This window comes from Embiotoca jacksoni, unplaced genomic scaffold (genome assembly GCF_022577435.1).
Source record: "Embiotoca jacksoni isolate LCO1_2020_lvr unplaced genomic scaffold, fEmbJac1.0.p SCAF_21, whole genome shotgun sequence".
In the NCBI taxonomy this organism is placed as follows: Eukaryota; Metazoa; Chordata; class Actinopteri; family Embiotocidae; genus Embiotoca; species Embiotoca jacksoni.
The window spans coordinates 8,279,718-8,296,135 of NW_027185352.1; the positions used below are offsets into that span (position 1 = coordinate 8,279,718).

At 40.9% G+C, this 16,418-nt stretch overlaps 1 protein-coding gene across 1 annotated transcript; it reads right to left on the bottom strand.

Moving 5' to 3' along the window:
- Positions 1-24: 24 nt before the first annotated feature.
- Positions 25-14,756, bottom strand: nudt4b (nudix (nucleoside diphosphate linked moiety X)-type motif 4b). Its single transcript, XM_069156748.1, has 5 exons — positions 14,255-14,756; positions 5,872-5,982; positions 4,490-4,534; positions 4,148-4,235; positions 25-3,254 (listed from the first exon to the last, which is right to left on the bottom strand). The coding sequence occupies exons 1-5, from the start codon at positions 14,348-14,350 to the stop codon at positions 3,034-3,036; spliced, it is 561 nt and encodes a 186-aa protein (XP_069012849.1). The 5' UTR covers positions 14,351-14,756; the 3' UTR covers positions 25-3,033.
- Between the last annotated feature and the right edge of the window lie 1,662 nt (positions 14,757-16,418).

The following is a 16,418-nucleotide window of genomic DNA, read 5'->3' on the forward strand; positions in this document are numbered from 1 at the left end:
ACATAAATGAATATTCAACAGCAGTTACAATAAGATTTTTCCCCTTTAATGCAACTTTTTCTCAAAAACAAACTTTCCAGTCCAATTCTTTAAATCACTTTCACATTAAACTTGCATAATTTTCAAATTAACAGTGACAAATCTTTAGATTGCCTTGATTAAAATGCTCTGGAGACGTTAACAGGAGAAGATCAACAAACACCCGAGCATCAAACAGCGTTTCAGCAAGTGGACGAACAAGGTGTTTCAGAGAGCACCAGGCTGACATGAAGCTGCAAAACATCCGGGTTAACGGATTAAAGCTGAATTCATGGTCGAATTAGAGTCTGAAATAGTCTTAAAATAGTAAATTAATGGTGTGGGGTAAAGAACGAGTAGTGTCGAGTCATAATTTGAACATCAGAGGATGCAGTCAATCTCGAGAAACACATTATTTTCACATTATAAATGATTATATTCTGAAATAACATTAACAGACTTAATCAAGCAAAGTTTAAGATCTTTTTTTTTTTCACAGAGATGTTGACATATAGATCTGTAAAATGTTGACATCAAGATTTTTTTTTTCCATCTGAACACAAACAATTTTTTTTTTTAATTTGGCACATTAGAGTTCACATTCATCAACCTGTAACACACACACACACACACACACACACACACACACACACACACACACACACACACACACACACACACACACACACACACACACACACACACACACACACACACACACCTGTCAGACAAGGCCAAAACTTCATGATAGCTGAACCGGTGATTCAGTTTGTGATACTGCGGATAAGATTTTGTAACAAAGCAGCGACAATAGAGAAGTTAAAGGGATCCCAAAGTTTTGAAGCAACAGATAAAGTCTGTTTCACTTTTAAAAGAGGAAATATCTGTTAACTCTCACAAAACTTTAAGAATAAAATACATTTTTAATTTCCAAAATGTTCCTCTGATTTTGACTATTCTTTCTAAAACTGCAGTTTTTCAAAATGTTATATATTTGTATTTAAAAAAAACAAAAACACATTTCCTCATTTATATGTCTTAATACTTGTGTGCCTGGTGGGCCATAACAAACACAAGTTTGTTAGCAAAATGCTGAATACATTTTGTTTAAAGTCAAAGAAAATAGCTTTACATTTTCCCCATTTCTCTAAAACTTTATGGTTTCAGGTTATCAACTATGTTCATTCTGTGCTGTCAGTCGTTTTAATAAGACAACATTTCACTGGACGTCTCAGGTCGGAAATGTAACTCTTGATCCTTTAACAGCATGAAATTACTCCTGATTTTGAAGATGCATTCCCTCCATACAAACCAGCCGTCACATCCTCAACCTGTGGCACGTCGTCATATGTGATACAAACATCCTGTACTGTACATACTCAGTGAGGGGGGAGGGGAGTTTTTACATGTCTTTTCCTGACATTTGTACATTGTTAAAAAATATATAAAATATTAAAGAGAAAAATGTACAGGTTCATTCAGGTTAAAAACACATTTTCAACGGTTTCTCCTCAAAGCTATTTACAAATCTCTGTGTGGTTCTTTGTCGTCATTCAGCGGTCGAAGCAGGAGAGAGTTTTCATCATTGGATGAGTAAACAAAAAAAATATGAATTTGAAATGTGATAATCAACAGCTACTGTGAGCCATTTTCTTTGGATTACAGTCTTCTGTTTCATATTTGGGTGAAGGTGGGGGCAAACAGGGAGAAATATTACAAAACTTAACAGTATTACTTTTTTCTTTTTTTTTCTTTTTTTCATCAAACTATGATAAGTGACTCTTCAAACCTGTTAAGTTGACTTTTGTGGACATTTTTCACTATTTTCCTGCATTTTAAAAACCACAACATTATTAGATTAATCACGAATAATAGTGTTGGCAGATTCATTTGTTGCATTAGTTTCAGCCCTGGGTGCAAGAAACCTCAGTTACTTGCAAAACAATCATATTGTACACGGAAATGATGTCATTAGTTGACAGTTTTACCAGATTGCACTGCAGCACCATGAGACATGATAGAATTGCTGCAGCTTAAAGAAAGAGCAGGCGATCACTATCGTTTCATTCAGTGTAAACGATACAAATCCACTTTGCACCATGAAATACTTTCACAGGGAAAAGCAGTCGATGAAAAGTTGTGTGGTGTTAAACAGTCAACAGTGACTCGTTGGATCAGTCGAGGTGAGATGATTCATGACCGTGGCTTTTGGCTAAAGTTTACCTAAACACACTAAAAGCGGTGCTGTGTGAAAGCTCGTCGACACACAGGTTAATCAAGTCCAGTTTTCAGTTTACTGAGGTAGCAACTCACATAAGTTCTATCATGGAAACTTTGTATTTATGTTTTATATGTAGTGTTGATAATATTCTACTACTTTCACTTCACCCACTTTTATTTTGAAGTCACCATAATTTTGAATGTTAGGAAGTGGATCTACAGATTTCGGTTAATCTGTTAATGATTATTTGTCTTTTTTTAAATGAATATCCATGTATTTGCTGTTCTCATCCATGACATTATTAAGTCTGGAAACATTCCCCACGTTGATGTGCTTTGGGGTCATTCCCCTTTTATTGACTACTCACCATATTCTGCTAAGAGAAAGTGAAAAAGACCGTTAGTGAAATAAAACAAGCGAAATACAACATTAATACAAAGTTTCTGTAAGGCATTCCTTCACTAGTGTCGTTGACGCCAGCAGAGTCTGCAGCTTCCCAAACGTCAGCTCATCAGTCTGGTGTTTTCCAGCAAAAGAAAATGTGTTCTGGAGTTAGACGTATCCACAGTTTGTCCTGTCGGAGCGTCACCAGCTTCTCCTGCTCGGTCCTTTTCACGCAGTTCTGGTGACGGCTTTGATCTGTCCCGCGGCTAAGATCAGACACGATACATACAAGAGCGCCACGACTCTGAAAAGTCATTAGATTCATGCAAAGAGACTGTACAGACTTTCAGTGAACTGTCCGAGCCGGACAGGACAGTCGGAGGAAAGGGGGAGGTGTTGGAGGTGCAGTCCTATCTGCGGGAGGAGCCCAGCACGCTGCCCGTCGACGGCGTGGTGGCGGTGGCGCTGTAGTGGGGGTAGTTGTCGTTGGGCGGCGGGCTCGGGAGGATGGAGTTGCCGTTGGTGGGGGAGCAGCTGACCTGGAGCCTCCGCAGGTACTCGGCGTGAACGGGCTTGTGGCTCTGCAGCACTTTGATGGCCTCATCCACGGTGAACCACTCCCGCTTACGGCCTGCAGGTGGCGATAGAGAAGAGGAGGTGAGAGGAGCGGTCACTCTCAGGTTCACAAACACATACAAAACACCTCGTTTTGTGTTATTACACGGGGTGGATTCATATAATACAGCCTGAGATAAAGGAACTCAACCCTTTTTCCACATGTTGATTTTACATTGAATTACAGCTATTTGTTGTAGCTGCAGTAACTCTGTCTTCACCACACTAAGAAATATTACTGTAATAATGTGACAATAATGTGAAATATTCTGCAGCGAGTCCCCAATAAGAGGACGTGTATGTTCACATTTTATCTGCACCGAACAGGTTTGTCTGGTTAACGAGATGAATTAAAGCGAGCTGAAGCTATATATACATACATAAATACATACATACATATATCATGTTTGTCCTTGTTAGACTTAGGTGCTGCATATATATATACACATATCATGTTTTAAATGTTTATATATGTAAGCATGTATTAGTGTGTGTGGTCCTTAAGACACACTATCCAGCTTCGGCTCGCTTTAATTCATCTCGTTGTAAATATAAATAAATATATAAATGTAATATATAAATATAAATAAATACATAAATGTGCATAGATACATTAAAACAGACAGGACGTGTGCTGTAAAGATGTTAAGCGTGGCTGCATCGGGCTCTGGATTACAGAGCACCAAACAAAGTGAGGCAGGATACTGGCGTCCACAGTACTGACAGCTGTAATATACTGCAGCTAACATCAGCGGCTCTGATTTACAGGCACCTGCTGTCACTGCATACCCCGGTGCCAGTACAGTCTGCATGCAGTGTACCGGCCTTCACATAAATCAAAAAAACAAGATGCAGTATATTGCAGAGGGCGGCTGCAAACATTCACGGGAGGGGGAAGGGAAACTGTACCTATGTTGACCGAGTCTTCCCAGGCCTCCAGTGTTTCCGTGACAGTCAACACGTACACGTACGTCCGGTGCTTCCGATCTTGGTTTTGCTTTAAGGAACAGAAGGAAAGGAAACAGAATATTGAACTATGATACACTGAAATAAACACAAGTAAATACAGTAATACTGTGAGTCAACAAAGCCGTGTGTTATGTGAAAAATATATATTAGAATCACAGTCAAGTTTTACGGCCTATTTCCCTGACACGTGCAGGGAATTTGAATTTGAAAAGGTGCAAATTTTATATGATTATACGTGCATTTTAAACCTTTCACTTTAAAATACAGACGTGAAAATCTTACCTCAAATACACCGAGCAGACGCCCCAGCTTGCCCTTCACACCGGCCTGAGGATGAAAACAAAAACTTTGTTTTTATTTCTTTTGGCTTTTATTTGTAAAAAAAATAAAAAATAAAAATAAAATAAAAAATAAAAAATCACATACGGGAGTGTCTTCTGCTGTGTGTACAGACACGCAGCAGAAGGAGTCTTGTATGTGATTTTTTTTTTTTTGGGTGAGGTTTTTATGGCCTCACAAAAGAGTCGCTCACACAATGAATAGAAGATGACCACAATAGAAGAGCAGTGATCCAACCCGATTATATTCTGTGTCAGAACAATGGAAATTGTGTATTACATTTCAATGTTTTCAAGAACGTCTGAGTGCTGAACCTGACTGTGACCTTGCAGGCTTTGTTTCGATATAGAAATGTTTGACAATCAGTTTCTCCAACGACAAACAAATGAGGCCTAAACTACAGAATAAAGTATGTGTTCGATGTCTGTGGTGTGTTTTGTAGAAAACCAAACCCCAACTGTCGTTTCTCCTCAAGGTGTAATGGCTGTATGACATAAAGTCTTTAAAATTGACTTCAGGACATTATACAATACGAGCCTGGAAAAAGCCTGGCATCAATCTTCAACGAGTGTTAGAACAGAAATGTAATTATGTCCCTTTCACAACAGTTGTTTCACTAATTCAGATGTGCTCCTCGGGGAATCAAATTACTGTCAAGACATATGACGTCTGTCATTTCTCCGGCTCAGCATACTTCACAGGTGTCACTGTCCCACTGATGTGTGGAGCAGGAGAGGCTGCCGGCTCTGTGAATGCACAGGAATCCAGCGAGAAGCCAAGTTTAGACCGATGACGTGGACAAGAACACAAGGTTCCCACACCAGTGGGACCTCAGAAATACCAGCGAACTCCTCGGTCACCTGGATACTGACATCGTGGCCCTTCACAAAACTCACCCTTGGCATGCATACCGCTTCATTTCAGTTTGTTTTTTTTTACTGGAAATGACCACTGGTAATGGCGTGAAAGAGTCAGAGGGGTGTTTATTTGAGACATTTTACAGGATTTGTAATATTCAAAACACCACAGCTATGATGTTTCCTGCAACCCTTACTGCATTTTTCTTTAAATATCAAGTCCTCTCTTCTTCTTTTTTTTACCTGCTACTATGAGCAGGAGGCTCTTAGATGTAGATCAACACAAAACATAGTAAAACACAAAATGATCCATCAAAACAGTTTTTTTGGGCTGGAAACTGGTGTGTATCACCATTTCTGAAGACTTCGCTTTGTCTCTGCGTTTGCTCATTTTATGATCGCACCGAATGACCTCAACTTCGGAGTCCAGACTTACTTCATGTGATATTAAAACAAAGATTTACTCACCTCCTCGAACACCTCTCGCATGGCAGCACCACATGGCTCCTCTTCTGGCTCCATCCCTCCTCCGGGGACGATCCACTGGTCCGGGTGCCGACTGCTGCTGACCAGCAGAACCTGTCGGACAAAACAACATGTTGGTCGTCTTTGTATTTCACCGACTCAATGAGGATGTGCGTCTTTGAATGCAGCGTAATGACACAGACAGGATGAGCTCTCGCATTTTTTCCTTTAACTGATATGATTTAGTTTTGATGGAAACTTTCACAGTAGCACATTCAGATGGACTTCAGAGGCTGTATTCATTCTCAGTGTCCTTGACTTGACTGATTTTCGCGCATAACACGTACTGAGGACTCGGGAACCAAGGACAAGATGAGTGATGATTGGTGATGGCTCTTCTATTTATTCTCTGCTGTTGCTTACAGGATACGAAGTCTACCACAGCACCCACACATTCACAGTAACCATTTCATTTTGTGTTCCGAGTGCAACAAGTACATTTAAGTGATGGAAAATGGGCGCTAAACGATTCACACTGATATCTTTGAATTTATTCCATCCAAACTTCACTTCTTAATTCTTATAAAATATGACATGAAGTGTATTTTGGTAACGCTGCTCTGACATGTAAATTAACATCCATTGAATTCAAGCCTTTACCAATTCTTAAGTTCACAAAGTGCTGATTAAGCCAAATCACTGCCAGGTAAATCTGTCTGTATTTCACAGTATGCAGAGTCTTTAAATCTGGTGTCTGGTGAGACATTCCTGCTCTGGCTGGAAGAATGCAAACTGGGTATTCTCAATGGACAGAGCATGCCCATCAGCTGAGTCAGCTAACTCTGCAACTATGCTAACTTGAATGGAGATAAAAAAAAAATTTAAAAAAAAAATTCAATTCATTTGAAAAGTCTTCTAGACTTTTCAAATTTCATCAAACCCAGGGTTGTCACAAGTTTTAGTAGAGGATTAGTTGTCATTTAAATAATTGCTACAAATGATTTTTCTGTTTATTTAATAAATAATAAAGTTAATCATAGTTTGATAATACACATACAAATTTGTTGGCTGCGACGTCTGGCTTTCAAACTAAATCCATAAGATCACTGTCAATAGATGGTCATTGGTGGTTAACTGGTGGCGCTAATTCTCCACTCATGAGCGCCAGTCAAACCTCACACAGTGGAAAAAGGTGTAGAAATATCAGTGAAAAGACATTTCTGAAAAATAACATATTTTGGATTCGATTGAAGTCTGTGTCGTCGCCGCGGTTCCAACACAAACACAACCCCGGCAAACAATGCATGTACACCCAGCATGAGCCACTCAAATTCTGCCGGTGCTCCCCTGAGCGGCCTGCGAGGGTTTGAATTACAGCGCAGTTGCAATGTACACTGATATGCACAGATCAGATGAGCCTGTGTCCACGATTTCTGGCAGGACCCATATGGCAATGAAAACAGAGACGATCACACCTGCTGAAAACGTTATCACATTTGCATGGAGCAATTCACTCATCATTAGCGCACACGATCTGTGACGGGACAAAGGTCGTAATATATTAGCAGCCAATCCAAAAGAAACGGGAACACGTAGCATCTGTTTCACCAGTGGGGTCAAGTTAACGGGACATCCTAAAAGCAGCAGGGTCATGCTCAAGGAAATCTGATAAGCTATCAACTCTCCATAAGCTTTGTCAGTGCAGGAATTATTCTTTAACACACCTCAGGCAGTGAATGTAAACATACGTGCATTAAAAAGGAGAGACGTGTGTTAAGCAGCCCGTGCGGCAAATGGTGACGTCCAGCTCTGCCACCCATCTGATCAGCATATCCAGTAATCTGCCGCAGGAGTCAGTCTGTCACTAAATCTTAACTCAGCTTCTGTATAGCTTTCCTTACGTTCTCTAATGGGATTGCGGATGCAGCCACCGAAGGCCTTCTGAGGCTCCTCTAATTGGGCCGGGACTGAGGGCCAAACCGATTGTACGCCACATGCCCTCACGTGCCACCCACATCCAACTCAAGCCACCTGCTTTTACCCAGACGATACAAGTTGCCGACGGGCGGGTGGGGGTGGGGGTGGGGGGGGTACGGAGGCTTGAATGGCAACTATGAGGATGTGGATTAGGTGTGTGCACGTTCAGTAAACATTTCCCTCCGATGAAAAGGTTCAAGAAAGAAACACAAAACAGGTTTTTATGCTATATGGCAGGTGCATGTCTTATTTGGTGTACAGTAAATGACATATGGGGCCATTTACACGGTTAGTGCAGGGCATGACGTCTTCTCAGGAGAGTGCAAACTGGAAGAAATGTGCCAAGCTGAGCCTGGTAACCTGCCTCAGTGAGCTCTGACGGCTGTTGAGCAAAGAAAAAAAAAAAAGAAAAAAGAAAGAAACCTGAACTTTCGTCATTTAAATTAATGCAAACTAAGAAAAATAGCAGTGGTGATAAGTTTTGTTTGAAAGATTCAGAAGTGTCATACGCAGCAGTGAATTTATTCGCTCTCTTTGAAAGTGAATGTGACCTTCCAGAAGTCTGTTTTCATAATTGTGCAGTTCCACGTCGGATCGGCTATTTCAGGGACGTGACATAATAAAAGATTCATTCTTTCTTTCTTTTTTTTATGCTCTGGGTGTGTTAAAAGATTTCAGAGCCATCCAACCTCTGGCCCTCCCTGTCTAACTGTGTGTGTGTGTGTGTGTGTGTGTGTGTGTGTGTGTGTGTGTGTGTGTGCGTGCGCATGTGTGCGTGTGCGTGTGTGTGTGTGTGTGTGGAGCTGCAGCCAGCAAGGCTTAAAGGGGAGATCACTGGTGTTGACGCATCCTAAACCGACAGTGTGGGATGTATACAAAACAAAAGCCACATGTACTCCGGGTCAGCAAGGACAAGATGGATTTCATCTTTTGCTTGATGCTCCTAACATACGGCCCGCCTTCATTTAGCTTTTTGTAATGGATTTAGGAATGTAGAGCGTTGAATCTACATATTACAAACGGTGTTTAATTAAAAATGTGTTGCTTCACATGTGGTTCTGAGATGAACACAGCTACACGTTTCATAACAGGGAGCAGCAGCAGGGGTGAGGTGCTGCCTTTGAGACCTGCGAGAAGAAACATTTAGTCATCATAGCAACATCAAGCCTGCCAGCTTCCATTTATCTCTACATGGAACTTCACTTCAATGCAAGCATTTCAAGATTATCAAGTGGTCATCAGTGAGAACTCAACGATGAGGACGGTGGTTCCCGACCTTTTTAGACTGAAGAGCCATCAAAAATGCATTTATCACTTTTTAACTAATTATCATATCATCCATTACATAATTACAATGTATGAATTCTTTATTCATTACTTTTAGATGACTGTTCTGAGCCTTTTCTAATTGATCTAATTGTTTAGCTTTACCTACTTGCACCTTTGGCTACATTTCAAGCTGGAAGCGATGATTTAATTTTTTGCAATACTGTATTTTTTTGTGACTTCCATTTTGCCAACTTAGTTGACATGATTGATACATAATCTCCAGTATAGCGTGCACTTTAAAAGGTTGCAAATAACTTTTGACAAGGATCAAAAACAGCACTGCCTTACACAGGCAACTATTTAAAGCGGGCTAAAAAAAAAAAAAAAAAAAAAAAAAAATAACCTGAAACAAAATAACTCTCACCATCATGACATACAGGTCAACGGTCAGCTGACAGCTAAACTCCGAGCACAGAAAACCCACTTTTGTTTGGAAAGAGGGTCAGGGTGAAGGAGAAACTTCAGAGGGAGCTCTGCTGTTTGCCAGAGACATTTTACTATTTTGTAACTCAAGCCACTTCCCAGCCCCCCACCCACCGTGAAAAAGGCCACACAGCATACATACAGTAAATCTCCTCTGGCAGATGAAAAACATTACAGACAAATGTCACACTAATCCGCAATTAGCCGACCTCTCTCTTATCCAAAAAGCAATCAAACGATGCAAAGCTACACAAGAATAAGCTTCAACTCCTGGAACAAAATGACATGCAATCAGCTGTAAAGTCACTATTTACTTAAAACAAAAACGTCCTTCTCGGATTTGAGATAGCGGGTCTTTCATTGGCAGTAAAACACAGGCTCTGATAAAGACTCCACTGGCATGGCCTCAAATGGGGACAGCAGGCAGGAATATTCTGGAGGACATAAACACCTCTTCCTCCTCTTCCTCCTCCTCCTCCTCCTCCTCCTCCCCCTCTCCCCAAGGAGCAACGCCTGGAGCTGTCAAATAAAGAAAGCTCCAAATGCCAGGCCATGCCGGGAGGAGAGCATGATGGAAAGTCACAGACGCTCACATACACGAGTGCACAGGCCGAATCAATAGTGCTAAGACAGTAATATGGTCGCTGCATTATACAACATCTAATAGAGGAGTGAAGACAGAGAGGCTGAATACTTATGGTTCTGATTTCTTGATGACGCTCCCCCTGCCTGACTTTATTTACGGTCTGCTGCAGTACTTTCAATACGTAGCCTCTGCGTTATAAATCAGATGAACATGGAGGTTACTGCTGAAACTGCTGCCTCGGTCAGAGGTAGAGTTTCCCTATAAGGATCTATGAATTAATGGCATCACTCTGATGAAAGCCCCTGCCAAACGCTGACTCCATAAGAGTTCGGTACATATTAGGTTGCTTCTCAATCATGAAACAAACGGAATGATTTCATTGCTACAAATTTAAAACTTAAAATCAGATATGAACATTGTAGTGGTTAATTTAAACCTACAATAAAAGCAGTCTGACTTCAGCAGAAAACAGCAACACTGGTCGATTGTTTAAGGGGATCAGAATGAACAATGTTTACGTAGTGGCCGTGGTAACTGTGTCAGGAAAAAAGGAGGAATTCAGGTGAAATAGTATGAAGACAAGTTCATTTGCGTAACATATTTAATTTATGTCACCTTTTAAAAGCCAAACCATAATCTTTTCCTAAACCCAGCCAAGTAGTCACGGTGCTTCAATCTATCCAAACTGTGACCGATTCACAACATTAACCATGTATTTATTACTATTACTATCACAACAAAAGGTCCGGTATGCCTGTCCTTGGCACTGTCCATCAGCTATATATATATATATATATATATATATATATATACACATGTTGCTTTGGCAAACGAGGTGTCGGTCCTGCTGTACCTCTACACGTATGTTGTTTTGGGAGTTGTTGGAAATTTATGTTGACAAGAGTGACACATTAAATTATTACTAAATACAGATGGACATGAAATTCTTAGCAAACAGTTGCCCATTCACACATTCAGGAACAACACAGAATAATTTTGCATTCATATGGAGTCATATTTCTGACCTTCTGATGAACCCAAGTCCATTTTTTTTACTGAAAATATACAGCTAGTTAGCTGCTAAATGTTTAGAGTTGGGAATTTAGTGTTACGTCCTGCTTTAGACTTTTTTCAGTAAAAGCAGCGGGCTGCTGCTGCTACAGCTGCTGGAGGGGGAAAAAAATGCTAAATAAAGCATTAGTACTGAACCAAAACATTAAAGTTGTGGGCCAGAAAACCAACTGAAAATCACAAAACAAATCTGTGCTGAGAGGAATTGAGAGGATGTATTTGTATATTTGTCACTATAAATAACCCATTTTACATTACAAATGGTCTTTTAAATGATTGGTAACATAAAAATATTGATTATAGGAGCTTTAAAGCCCGACAGGCATCACAGTTGCAATAAAAATCATCTCAATGTTTATCAAGAACACACCCATAAACTTGTGGCTTTTACTCTGCGCTTCACAAGTTCTTAGAAGACGTTCAGTTTAAATATTTATAAGAAAAACACTCTGACCTCTTACGTAATTGTGGGTTTCTACAGCATATCACTGCATTATTGTAATGTAAAATAATTAAAGAGGCTGTCTTGGCACACAGACTCCACTTGCTGCTAAACTCAGGTGGCCTACTCAGCTATCACTACTGTCCCTCCGCACTGTCAGGTTCCCATTTTCCCTTGTTGGGAGTTTAATTGCTGTACCTTGTCCTGAGGGCTCTGCTTTCTCCTTTCCTCTCCAAAACAAAACAGCTGAGCAGCATATACAGCTCCTATTTCATCACAGTTGAGTGTCCTGTGTCCAGGAACTGACTGTAAATGCGTGTGTTGGCATGAGTTTAAGGAAAGCGTAGACATCACGAAGCCCAATATCTCAGACCTCTAATTACAATCAGAGCAGCAGATTGGTTCTCTTACTTCAAACAGTGTCATATTTGTGATTGCATGAGTAGACATGCCTGTCAAAGCCTGAAAATCCTGAGGGTGGTGGTCACACCTACACACTTCTGTTGTTACCATAATATTCTCTGACTGTCCTTCCGTGTAATTACTAGTCATAAGAGAAGAATCCTGGTGATCAAACCAGTTCTGAGGCCATATCTGGGGTCTGAAGGTACAAGTGTTATAATAAATATAACACGGAAATGCAAATCTCTCATTCTTTATCAGAAATTTTATAAAAAATCTAAATCTTTTTGGAGCTCATACATAATGATGACATAACATCATGACTCAGTGAGCAGTTATGCTGTGTGTATTTGTGTAAATTTGTAGATAAGTGTTGCGCAGCCAAACACGGGCAGATCTCTTTGTACCAGACTGGGCTGTTTACTGTATACTGTGTAACAGTTTGATTACACCTCACTCAAACTGGAGCCTAAATTTAGACAAGCGACAATATGGAAGTAGGACTGATTTTTGGACATAAGTATGACTAACGAGGGAAATGTCAGTGAATCTAAAACAGTGAATTACGACAACAACAACAACAACAAATATGCAATAAAAATAGTATAAGCAAAACCCAAAGTACTTAAACTTAAAGAATACACAGTTTGCATTCACCTGGCCAGCACGGAAATGCAGGTACCAAACACCAGGTTTACTCAGAGATTTGCCTGCCGGTTATAGGCTTAATCAGCCTATACTCATAAGGACTTGAAAATACAGATGTTCATTTAACAGATTGTATCATCCACACTGCCTAATAAACAACAAATGGCTCACTTTGTCTGTCTGTGCTTTTGATCGTACCGTTTTGATAAAGTACCAAGACTGACTTAAAACTAATCTTTTTCCAAAGTGTATCCATTTATTTTGTTCGTTTATCTTCTGCATCTTTATTTGTATAAATGTATATATGTATAGTATTTGATAAGGGTAACAAAACAGTGAAAAGAAATACATTATGTCAAAAAAAAAAAAAAAAAATCCAAGATCCATCAGTCAGCTCTTTTAGTAGCATAATAAACTGCATATCTTTTGGTTGTCGACTGCTGGTTGGGATTTAAAGCTGCACCTTGGGCTTTGGGAGACACTGGTTGAAAATTTTAAAGACCAAACGGCTAATTGATTAAATGGAAGAATTTTTTTTAAATAATAATAATAATAAAAATTCAATCATGAAAATAATCATTTGCAGCTCTGTTAATTTGGGTGGGAAAACACATGAAGAGGGTCTAAAGTGTTGAGCTTCACGGGGGAGGGGGGGATCTTGGAAGACACAACAACAATAAGTGTCCGTCACCTAACATTCATTATTTACACAGTAAAGGTCCCTTTAAATTCTCATCCACAGGATTGCTACGCAGCTGCCCGCTCAAGGCCGGCGGGATGCAGCAGCGTTTTCGTGAATGCCCGCTGCTTTGGCTCCGGATGCTGTCGTGGTATTAGATGTGCTTAAGTGACGCGACATTTGACGAGATATATTTAGCGATAGATGTGTGGCCTATATTCGCATCCCCTCACTCCGACACAAGCCGACGTTAAAACCCCGCTATTAAAAGAAACGTGCAAGAGTGCGCCTCGCCCCCTCTTGCGGCTCCTTCAAGCTCGCCGGAAACTAACCGGAAGTAGAGCTTTAATCGCCTTCAAAGTAAGAGCGCTGCTTTGACTGACTGCCGTTTTAAAGCAGGGGTTTAACGACGTGGGTATTATTCTGAAAGTCACGATTGTCGGTTGTATGTTGACGAGTAAAACCTACTTGACAACAACGCTTTTTTTTTTTTTTTTCTTCTTCTCTTTTCTCTACGTGCTCCTCAAACTAGCCTAAACTGGATGGCCCGAGGCGCATCAACAACAGCAGACACAGCAGCACCGGAGACACAAATCAAACCAGCGGGGCCCCCGAGGGAAGCGCACAAAACTACACGGATGCAGCTACACCTAGAAGTAGACTCCATAAATCAAAGCCCACGTGTTTTATGAAGGGGATCTAGTCTATTTTACCCATGAGCACCCCTGTTGTCTCTGAATGACTTGGGTGCAAGACAGACAGGGGATGACTAGGCCACGAAGTCACAACACAACATATCGTCTACACGCTGCGCTGCAGGGTCTCCTACCTCTTCTTCACGTTCATTCTTGAAGCACAGACATGCAGCTCTTTTCTTGAAACCATCGCCATCGTATGTCCTGGTCTGGTTCGGTTTGAGCTTCATTGTGGATCTCCTTCAGATAAAGCCGGCAACAAAACAAGAGAGGTGGAGAGGGAGAGAGAGGGAGAGAGAGAGAGAGAGAAGAGGAGGAGGAGGAGGAGGGGGAGGAAGGTCCGGCGAGTTAACAGCAGAGCCGCCGCATCGTTGCTGCTCTCTGCGTCCGTGGTCCGAGACGGTCGGTCCTCAGAGGGTGGGGAGGGGGGGGGGGGGACAGCGGAGATCCCGTTACGCGATCCTGGACTTGTCTTTTCCTCATACAATCTGGACGATAGACACAAGCCAAAGGTCCAGATGCTACCTGTGATCTCCAGTCGGCGGTGTGTGTGTGTGTGTGTGTGTGTGTGTGCAGCTCCGCAGGGAGAGATCTTATGTAGACTACAGCCTACACAGCACAGCCCTCCCCCGAAACCATTTGCGCATGGCCGCAGACTCAGTGCGATGAACACGCACAGCGGAGTTTAACATATACAGATCACTCCTCTGAGGCAGCGATGAGCTAATTGGTTGGGCCTGTCGAAATGGGTGGAGCTTAACTTTCTGCTAAAAACAATGATAATAAACATATGCCTGGGCCTATTTTCAGCAGTGGGACTATTTGACAGCTTGTACACACTTTAGTCCATTGTAGTCCTCTGGTACAACCCTGACCTCAAATGGTTTGTGTAACAACATGGACATCTAAATTCTGTTTCATAGCCTTCTTCACACTTACCACAAGTAGACATCTGATTTTGATCTTTCTCTCTTTGCTATATGAAAACTATCAAATTGAGTGCATTGGAAAAAGACGATGAAAAGGCATCTCCCCCATGTGCTACAACCCCTAAATCCACTCAGCTTCCACAACGGCTACCAGCCACTGTAATCTTTTAATGCAACATGATCTATGTTACCACGACAGCTTTTCAATCCGGGCGAGAAATGTTAGTATTGTTTGAAAAACATCGTTGGTCACTCTAGACCAGTGGTTCTCAAATGGTGGGTTGCGACCCAAAATGGATTATATCGAACCACTTCAGCTTCAGGGTCATGGCATTTGGCTCACGGTCACCCTCCCATGATTTACTAATGTTGTTATTACTGTTCTTTTCCTTCTATGAAAAGTCTTATTGTTATCAGTGAGACTCAAAGGATGTGAATAGATCACATCCTTACCCTGTCTTCATCCATCTCCATGTTACATTAAACATTACAATTCTGAAATCAAAGCTTTAAAGTCCACAAAATCTGCTCATCATATTAATCATACCACAACAGGCCTGCAGTTTCACTTCCTCTCAAATTATTAAGGCTCAGCTCAGATCCAACTAATAAAACCCACCCTGTGCATAATATCACATTTGTCATAATAGAGTCAACCATGACTGTTTTATTGCACTATTTATTGAATTTATGTTTTGAAAGGTCCACATTAAAGGTTCCACCTTTTATACAATCAGATAATATATTAACCATTTCTCTATGTTCAAAGTGATTAACGCCTCCTAGAGGGAGTTTTTGGCCAAATTGATCATGTACGACATGCTCAGTCCAGTGTTGGGAAATCAATCAGCGACTCCTGACTTTATTGAATTAACCTCCTTACTGAGGTCATTTTCTGACCGTGTCAATCAATTGAAAACAATATGGAGGAGTGATTTACACAATCATTTAATCACCTGCTATTAAACATATTTTTTAGGATCAGAGGTCACAGTTATGCGACACTTGTTTTTCGTGAGGGAGGTTGTCTTTGTGAATAAGCACCACGCCTAACGACTCCCTCTTATTGCCAAACACATTCAATTCAGAGCTATTTAGAAATATATATACCATGGCGCTCCCATATTATGGCTGCGTTCATATTCAACTCATAAAGTGAATCAGAGATAAGCTTCCTTCGATCAACAGGTGGGATTTCAGAAAGCGCTGTAACTTATTAACTGAGTAAATGTGGTCAGTGTTTCAATGATGTCAAATCAAACTGCAATGGATAATCAAATTGTTTTTTAATGGTGACAGAGTGGAGTGTTGATGACACATTTTGGTTGAGGGGAAATCTGTCTCCAGATGCTGTAACACCCTCCTTCAG